Below are 9,586 nucleotides of genomic sequence, written 5' to 3'. Positions count from 1 at the left end.
AAGGATCTCTGGTCTCACTTCTTCTCTGTAAGTCTCCAAAATACCATATTGATAAAAACAGAGAGCAATTACAAGTTCAAGAAACCAAAAAGCTGCTTCTTCTGAAAGATGCATTTAAAGTTCCCCATCCACCCCACACAGTCAGAAAGCCTCCCTAGTAATACAGTAGCTCTGTCCACCATCTCCAAAGAACTCAATATTTATAGCCAGCCAAGGTGGTTCACAGTTAGTGCCAGTAGAAGTAACTCCTTTCTACCACTCTGTGTAGTTTGGATTTTAATGTAACTAATGCCCTGCAGAAAACTGGTGCAGGTCCCCAGATGGGTCCCTGATTCCAGAAAGCTGACATTTAAACTTTCATCCACACAGCCCTATGCTGAGAACTCAAGTGAAGAAGCTGAAAGGGTAAAAACTCTAGAATATCCAGCCCCAGCAGAGTTGTCCCCTGTGTGTGTGCAGGCATGCCAGGGACACCCGTGAGCAGAGGGGACCCACCAGACGTCCACATGATGTCCCAAAGGTGCTGTCACATACAACATTCCGCCCATCACAATGCCTGGGTGGGGCATGGAAGCAAGGGTTGCCATAGGTGAAGGTGAGCAGCTGCCATGCAGCAGACATTACAGCTTCCAGATCCTGGAGCACACCAGCTCCAGTTAAGCCGACCGGGATCAAAGATCATGCCGAAGTCTGACGGAGGAGAGAGGGTACTCAGTGAGATGGGCTACAGGCTGGGTCAGACGATAGGGGAAGGCAGCTTCTCCAAGGTGAAAGCAGCCACCTCCAACAAACACAAGGGCCCCCTGGCTGTCAAGGTGGTGGACCGGCAGCAAGCATCCCGAGCCATTGTGTTCAAGTTTCTGCCTCGGGAGCTCTCCATCGTGCGCAAGATCCAGCACCCCAACATCGTGCGCGTCTTCGAGCTCATCGAGGTCTGCAATAGGAAGCTCTACATCGTGATGGAGGCCATGGACACTACCCTGCTGCAGATGCTGGAGAATCTGGGAAAGCTGCCCTGCACCCCCAACGCCCGGGACATCTTTGTGCAGGTTGTGAGGGCCGTGCGCTACCTGCACGACCGCGACCTGGTGCACCGGGACCTCAAGTGTGAGAACGTGCTGCTCTCCGCTGACGGCCGCCGGGCCAAGATCAGCGACTTCGGCTTCAGCAAGGAAGTCAATGGCTACCCAGACCTGAGCGCCACGTTCTGTGGGACAGCGGCCTTCGCTTCCCCAGAGGTGCTCATGGGCATCCCCTACGACGCCAAGAAGTACGACATCTGGAGCTTGGGGGTGATGCTTTACATGATGGTGGTCGGCAGCGTTCCCTTTGATGATACCAACGTCCAGAGCATGCCCCAGCTGCAGAAGAAGGGGGTGGTGTACCCAGAGGGGCTGCCGGAACCCTGCCAAGCCCTCATCAACCAGCTGCTGCAGTACACCCCGGCCTCCCGGCCTGGCGCAGGGCAGATAGCCAAGAACCGCTGGCTGAACGGGGACATCTGAAGGAGAGAGCCCTCCCTGAACATTCTGGAAGAGCACTTTGATGCAATAAATACTGTCGTGAAAAAGCATTTCTGCGGTTTATCGATTATTTTGAGGCCCGGGGGCGCCTGCATGTGGAGCTGATTGAACTTCAGGCACCAGCAAGGCCGTATGCTCTCAGGAGGTGGCCAGATCCCAAAACAGCAGTGGGAGCCTGCTGCAGGCTGGGTTTTGAGACACAACAGCCATGGAGAGCTGCCAGGGCAGAGTGATGAGGTGCAGCAGCACAGCCCATGATGGTGCCTGCTCCCTAGAACACTAAAACTCTGGCACAGCCACCCCAATCTGCTGCTCCCCACCCCCTGCTGCTGCAGGCACAGGGACTATGGGAGGACAGCTGCTCTCACAGGGGTCTTGGCTTCTCCTCAGCTTTGTTCACCACCAAAGTGTATTTGAGCAGGTGAGAGGGGAGAAGCAGTGGTCCTACAAATCACTGCTGTGAGAAAATGTCACAGTTTTGTGTGCCACTATTGCAGTCTCACAGTGATAGTCACAGCCCAAATTCACACTAGGATCTTTGCAGGCAGCTGGACAGCATTACCCAGCCAAAAGTTTTGGTGTGGCTTTGAGATCCCCACTTTACATGGAACATCTTTCAGATGTTTATTCTTAGCAATACTTGAAATGTCTTCCTAAAGATCCTTGATGAGAAATGCCACTGGCCGTAGAGAACCTGAAAGGGAAAAGTGACAAAGGTATAAAGGAGAACCACTTTTTTAACTCCTGCTGTCCCGCTTCAGAGTGGAAAATTACCAATTACTCTTAATGCAACCCCCAAAATCTTTTATGGGTCCCCATGGGCAAGTCCCATTTTCAAAGGGTTAACTAAAGGTAGGAGCTGGCATCTGAAATGTGCTCTCATGAGACATTACAACCCCCTCTAAACAATCTGCATCTTCCACTGGGACTGACGTCTAAGAGGAAATGTCCAGTGGGGTGCTTTGATGGTGATGGTGTTGCTGGTGCCTTGTGAGCTGGCACAGCACAGCCGTGGCAGCACAGCCCGTGGCCAGGCTGTGTCTGACATGAACAAACCAGTGCACATGACTCTGCTGGAGGAGGTGGAAACACCTTTCCCAAAGCAAACATTTTGGGTCTATTAAAAGCAGCAGTTTAAGTAGAACAGGATGTGGCAGCAGAGCCAGCCCAAGGCCTTTCAGCATTCAGGCTACAGGGAATTTTGCCACCCCCAGAATGAAGATTTATTTTGTTCTTCTTCTTACAGCTGCAAAATAAAACTTGCAGCAGCAAAGTCCAAAGTAGACAGAGTAATGGGATACAAAGGGTGTCTTGTGGCCATCCATGACTGTGGAAACAGACTTGGGAAGAATCAGGAAGGGGATGGAAAGGAAGGAGAGAAGTCATAAGGATGTGGGAAGCAAGGAGGTGGACTTCAGGGTAGTGAAATTTTCAGCAAGGCTCAACACTTCTTTTCCTACTCGCCTTCCAGCCACCCTGTCAGTCTCATCCCAATCCATGCCCCAGGACATCCAGGCACCTGTCCATCTCCATCTCCTGCCTCCCTCCAGCCCTTGCTTGCCTCCAGGTACCTCCCCCCAGCCTGGGGGCTGCTGTATTGCCTCTCCTTTTGCTCTATCGTAATCCTCTTTCATTAAAGACAAAGCTAATACAGAGGGGGTCGTTCTAAAACCCAGACCCCATTAATCTCCTCTCAGCACCACATTCTCCTAAACGGTTGCATCTGTTGAGGACACGAGCCGGGACGGATGACTAATGCTTTGCAAGGCTGAAGCCCCTCGGGTGGCTTGGGAAAGCAGCTGGGGTTCAAGCGGGAAGAGGCCTGAACGAGCCACAGGAGGCTCGTCAGGCTGCCCGCGGCCTCGCCCTCTGCAGGCAGATGGTGATCTCCCAGGGCCGGCACCAGCGGCCTCAGAGCCGTCCCCAGGCTGCGGAAATAGGCCATTACACGTCTAATTATGCAAATTTAAAATAAAAATCACAGTTAAAGACCCTGGGCTAATTCTTATCTGATTTGCACCAGTGGGATGTCAGTTCTGAAGGAGGGCAGGATCAGAGGCTTGGAGCAGGACGAGGCAGAGGCTCGCGGCTCTGCCAGCACCCCTCCCTTCCAGAGGGCTCTGCATGTGCTAAACCTGCTGCTTCCCCAAGCTTATCTCCTCCTCGGGAGGGTAGAAATGCTTTTTAACCTTCCTGGGAGGTGCACAGTCGATGGGAGTGCCGCTTCCCTGACTCCTGCAGATGAGCCCCAGTGTCCTAGCCACGAAGCACAGTGCCCTGTATTTATGGGACAGCCTTTGAACTTCGAATAAGCACGTGTTGGAGGCACAAATAGCCACCCTGGGTTATCAATATCCTGATCAGTCCCACCAGACTCATTCTGCTGTGTGACTCTGTCCTCCCCGGGCTGTTTGGAACATACTGGTGCAGTGCAGTCTGGAAATGAAGGGTCCTGTGTGATACCAGCACCAAATAAACACCTTTCCGTGGGGGACCTGATCACCATGCACGGTACACTAATAACTACGTGCTATTTAGTCCTTCTCCAAGGATAAGGAGGTCAATGCCTGTATGAGGCAGCTGTGTGGTGTGCCAGCACCTGGCTCCTGCTGGGTCATTACATGCTGTGAGCATTACCCCATCCACCGCCCTCTCGCTGGCTGTCATGGTGCCCTGTGCCATCAACAGGCTCACTGGAAAATCTTTCAGATTTTTAAATGTGTGTCTTGAAATCAGCTAGAGGAAGTCTTAGAAGGACATTCAGCAGAATGGAGTGTTTAGTGTTTTCTTGAGATCATCTTGAAGCAATTTTACCCCATTTAATCTCGGAAGAGCATTATAAATTTCAAAGACGTCTTCCAGACCTTTAGTACAGCTCTCCTCCCACTGCTCTTTTGTTCCTATTCTGCATCACTTTGCCTGAAATACAGCCTTTATTTCAGGAGAATGAAAGGAAGGGAGGTAATTCACTGCACGTTGACATTAAAGCTCCTTTTTCAGCTAAGCAAAATTTGCTTTCAGGATTTTAGGCCATAGCTGATGTGTCTGATAAGCTTCAGGACTCAGCTACTTAAAAGTCTACACATTACAAAACTCTGGAGATAAGTATATTCATGAATTGTGGGAAAACACTGCAGGGTAATCAAACACCTCACGTATTCCTGCACTAACTCTGGGCTGGCTCTCCCAGGGCTCTCCATCTCTGCCTCCAGCCGAGCCGGGCTCCCAGTGACCTGCTCCAATTACCCCGGGCCCAGGCAGCAGCGGCAGGTCGGGCAGGACCAGATCACCGTACCTGCGTGACCCAGCCTCGCTGCGGAGGCAAAGCTTCCAACAGGCAATTGAGCAAATTCAGCCCTGCTTGAATACATTAACCTTTGCATAATTGCAGCCTTCAGTGCCAGCAGCCTTTTTTCCAGTGACCTAGAATCCTCCTGGCTCTTTTCTAGACCCCGCTGCACAGAGTTATGGGTCTCCATGATTTTGTGTCAACCTGAAGATGTCCTCATCCTCTCTTTTCACCATCTCTACAGGTCTCTACACTTACTTCTCTGCCAGAAGAGATATGGAGGGAGAATGGGGGCAAACATTTTCCTGTCTTGAGCCTTTTGGTTATCTTAAGCATAATTTAAAAAAAGCTAACAAGAGGACCTCACCAAAGGAGAGGATCCAGGGGGTCTTTGCGCACATAACTTTCCTTGCAAACGAGAAGCTTTCTATGAATAATATTTTCATTTTCATAGTGCCTAGAAAACATTAATCTTTGCTCTTGCACTAAGTGGTAAATATTATTCTCCCCGTGTTACCGTGCGCAGCCTAAGGGGCTTACCTCAGGCCAAGGGGATTTCATTTTACATTACAGTTCAAACCTTCCCTGGCCATTCGTCCTCTGGCCAGATCATGACTCTGTCTTCAAGTGATAATAAATTCAACAATATTTGATGGCTTGGAAAGATGTGAATTTCCTCTCCCAGAACTGTTTCCAAATCAACTTCGTTTTATCTCGTAAATGAATGAAAGGAAATGGACTACAAACACAGATGGCTGGAGCTTCTTTTCCGTGCTCTGAATAAGGGATCCTAACTGCATTTAACAGCCCTTTACAAGAGTCAAGGCAGCACTCACACCACAGGATGTAACACAAGCACAGGCTGCCCTCAGCTGGGGCTTCTCAATCCTTGGAGGTTTCCAAGGGCCAGCAGGACAAAGTTTCTGGTCTGATCTCAGAGTTGGCCCTGCCTTGAGCAGCACATTGGGCTGGAGATCTCCAGCCTCCCCTCCTGCATGAATTACTCTGCAATCCCACGAACACACAATTTTTTGTGCTACAAGGTGACAACTATTCTTTGTTTCCGCGATACACAGACTTCTCCATGAGTTTGACAGCAGGGGACATAAATAACTGTATTTTCTAGTCCCATTAAAATGTGGGACAGCAAGCAGTGCCTCCATCTGCTAATTACATTTTGGTTATTACTGCCCTTATAGGAGGCAACAGGACACAGGGACCTGAGCATGGTTGTTACGTGTTTCTCTTTGAAGTTAAAGAGCTACACAAGGGTGGGTGGGGTGTCTGTGCTCCTTCCTTCCCTCTCATGTTATTATCAGCCACAGCAGCAACCAACAGATTCCCTGAAAGACATTCGTGGTGTTATTTCTTCCTCTCAGCTGGCAGATGTTCATTATATTCAGGTAGCACCTAAATGTCACAGGAACCCTATTGGGACAGATCCTGTGTACAGGTGGTGTTATTTTTTTTTAATTGATCATCTCTGCCTCAGAAGATCTCACCTCATAAATGAGAGGCACCTTGGTCACAGGACGAAATCTTCTCTTGGAGTGTGCAATCTGGGGGTGTCCTCACAAAGAGCAGAGAGTGAGACACCGCAGGAATGTTTGCCTCATGCATTACCCAGCATCAGGGAAGCATTTCTGAGCAGCACAGGTCAGTGTGCTTTACAATACAAGTGATTCTTGAGGGAAAAAGAAAAAAAAAAAAAAAAGGAAACTAATTAAATGCCTCTTAGCAGACCCATTTAACACCAACAGTGTGACAAGGTCAATGGCCACAGAGCCAGCAGAGTCACCTGGCCAGCGACAGGGTCACAGACCACCTTGTATCCTCACAGGAATATATTTACAGAGAAGCCAGATCCCACCAAAAACGGAGAGCTCTCAAGTCCCACTAAACTGTTTTAAAGTAAATATTAGCTGAGGGAACTGAGCACCTCCAGGCAAGCCCTTCAGGAATTCCTGACCGTTCCTCCTCCATATGGTCACTTTGCTTATTCTCCATGTACTGTAGCAACCCACTGTGTAGGAACCCAGAGTGCTGAGAATATTTCTCTGCCTGTTTTGAAGGGTTCTTACCCCCCTGAACAACACTGTTTTAGCCTCAAACCTTGGAAAAAATTACCAACAGTCAGACAAGAACTAGAAAATACAGTGGTGTGAATTAGGTGATAGACTACTGTGTAAGATTGTCACAGGGTGAAAAATTTAGAGGTTTTGGGCTTCTCTTTGTAGTAAATAGATAAGAGTAAAAAATATCAAAATGGGATTGTTGTTGTTCTCTAAACCTTCTTCTCCTTCTTCTACCACTCCATATTCTGCAGTAAAAGTAGTTTGGAATGATTGGATAGAGAATTCCGCAGTTCCTAGTCGTGTTACTGGATAATTGGTAGGAAAGTGAAAATAATATTGGTTAAAATATCTTTAAAAGGCTGTGTAAATCTTGATAGGGGAGCCTCACTCCTGCTTTTCTGTGCTCTATGCTGTACCTGGGTCACGCTGGTGGCTCTGTTCCTCTCATAAGACTTAATAAACAACTATCTGGAAGCATTGAAACTCCAGGAAAAGTCTTGCTTTATCTTTGAAACTCCTTGCAAGGACTTTCAGCAAATTCTCTCCCATCCAGAGGGACTTGATTTACGGCACGGTTCAGTGTCACCACTGGAACCGTAACTGGCAGCAGCGTTTCTTCATAATACTCTGCACAGCACTGTCATATCATTATGTTCTCCAGAGGAACATCCCATTTCCATTAAAACCTTCATTAAAAATACAGATGGAGCATCCACTGCAGCTGACTTGGCTTTAGTGCTCACTCAGACCTCGGCATGCCCAGCCTGAAGGCTGGTAAGATGTTGGAGTTCCTCCACAAGTACGTGGCAGGGCTTGGTGGGTGGAGGCAAACTGGAGTTTGCCAGGAGGAGAGGCAGGGTTTGTGCAGCACATGGGCTGCTACCTCCTTCTGGCAGAGCAACAGCCAGCCCAGGGGACACCAACAGACCAAACAACGTTCTCATTAATTACAAGCAAAAAGCCCCAAAATACACATTATTGCCTCAAAAATAATGATAATCCTTGGCTTCTTGTTTGCATGTTCATTAGCATATTAATAGGATACCTGTTATGGAAGAGCTAAACCACGCAGTCATGCACATATGCACCCAGTCATTCATTACAACAGCAGCTTCCCTTCTATTTGACATATTCCTCCCTGTCAGAAAATGGTTCAATCTGCGCCATCCGGGGCAAGCTGTAATTGATTAATAAATCTTGAGGAAAGCAATTTTGCTTTCTGTGCATTACATAGCCAATTATCTTTTCCGATATTGAGAGCTCTATTTACTAGTGATGGAGCCGGGGAATTGCTGGAAGAAGGACCTGTGGGAGGGTTGTACCCACTAGCAAGCTTCACATAAAAACACACCAGCCTTCACATAAACACACACACGTTCCAATAAATAAGGGGAGAAATGTCAAAAGCGACTTCCCACGAACCACAGATCCACAAATCACTATGTATGCCCAAGTGGAAGGTAACTACAACTGGTGAAGCAAGCACCCAGGGGTGGCTCAGGCCCAGGCAGGGACAGAGCTTCCAAGCGCAAGAAGGGAGAATGGGGAATGATGTGGCAGCTGGTGGGACAGCAGTGGTGGCACAGGGGGACGCGGGGTTCAGCCATCCTGGGGAAGCAGCACACTCATTTAGGTACTTCTTGAGCTGATCACACAATAGTTTCTGACTCAGCAGCATGGTTAACTATGAGTATTGTGAGTGCAAGCCATTACTCAGGGCATGTAGCTATCTAGGAGAAACTACAGTGGAGACTGCAGCCTTTCCTGCAGCCATCATCCTCTGCATTTCATCTTCATGGCAGAAAAAGCACCACCAGTTTTCTGTCTTTTGTTACTCTATTTCAGACAGCGCCTGGTGGGCAACAGTCATGGAGAGAACTGTGCTGGTGGTTTTGGGACAGAGCACCAGTCTGTCAGCAGATTAAATCTTTTGCAAATGCTATTCTCAACACATCATGCAGGATCTAAACTTCAGACCAACAGCTCAGCACAAACTTAATTTCATTACGAAACTGGAGCCTTTCATATTTTGGCTATAACACTCCTAAAACATTTGTGTTTTTCATTGCACCCTGCTCCATTTCTTTGGTTTTACTCTACCCCTGAATTTTCTGCACGCCTCAGATTTTTATGTGGGGGGAGGAAGAGTTGTACTGCAGACGCTTTGCTAACAAAGCTCCACAGCCCCACAGCAGTCAGGGAGGACATAAAAATGGGCATCAGCTGGTGACCTGCCTGACAGCAGGGGAACAGCAGAGGTCTGGATGAGCAGGTTGGTGGGTTAGTGGAACATTCCATTGAGCAAAAAGCATCAGAGGAGACTTTGGCATGTAGGGTCAGGACTTTAACTGAATGCATACATCAAAAAGCTGACTACCTCAGCTGTGAACTCTGCTGGAAGTCCAAACATTGCCAGTCTCCAGAATGAATGGTCAGCTAAAACAAATCACTATGTTGAGCTGTGGTCGAAATCATCACCCACAGAAAGATCATCACAATGCATCACTTAAGATGAGCCCATGTTTGCAAGACCGTCCCCTAAGTCTATTGGCAAGAAAATTTTAACTATACATGCCCATAGATCTGCAACTCATGCCAGAAAAGGACAGGATCTATAGCTAATTCCAGTATCAGAGAAATACAGAAATCAGCACACAGAAGGGTAGTTTTTGTAATGGTGATGTTTTTCCAGTAGCAGA

General features: G+C 48.3%; 1 protein-coding gene across 1 annotated transcript; it reads left to right on the top strand.

Moving 5' to 3' along the window:
- Positions 1 to 680: 680 nt before the first annotated feature.
- TSSK6 (testis specific serine kinase 6) lies at positions 681 to 1,505 on the top strand (the record flags this gene model as incomplete). Its single annotated transcript, XM_082285104.1, has 1 exon — positions 681 to 1,505. One exon carries the CDS (start codon positions 681 to 683, stop codon positions 1,503 to 1,505), a length of 825 nt encoding a protein of 274 aa, XP_082141230.1.
- Between the last annotated feature and the right edge of the window lie 8,081 nt (positions 1,506 to 9,586).

The sequence above is a fragment of the Coloeus monedula genome, assembly GCF_965178545.1.
Source record: "Coloeus monedula genome assembly, chromosome: 7".
Classification (NCBI taxonomy): Eukaryota; Metazoa; Chordata; class Aves; order Passeriformes; family Corvidae; genus Coloeus; species Coloeus monedula.
This window is presented reverse-complemented; position numbering and strand designations above follow the sequence as displayed.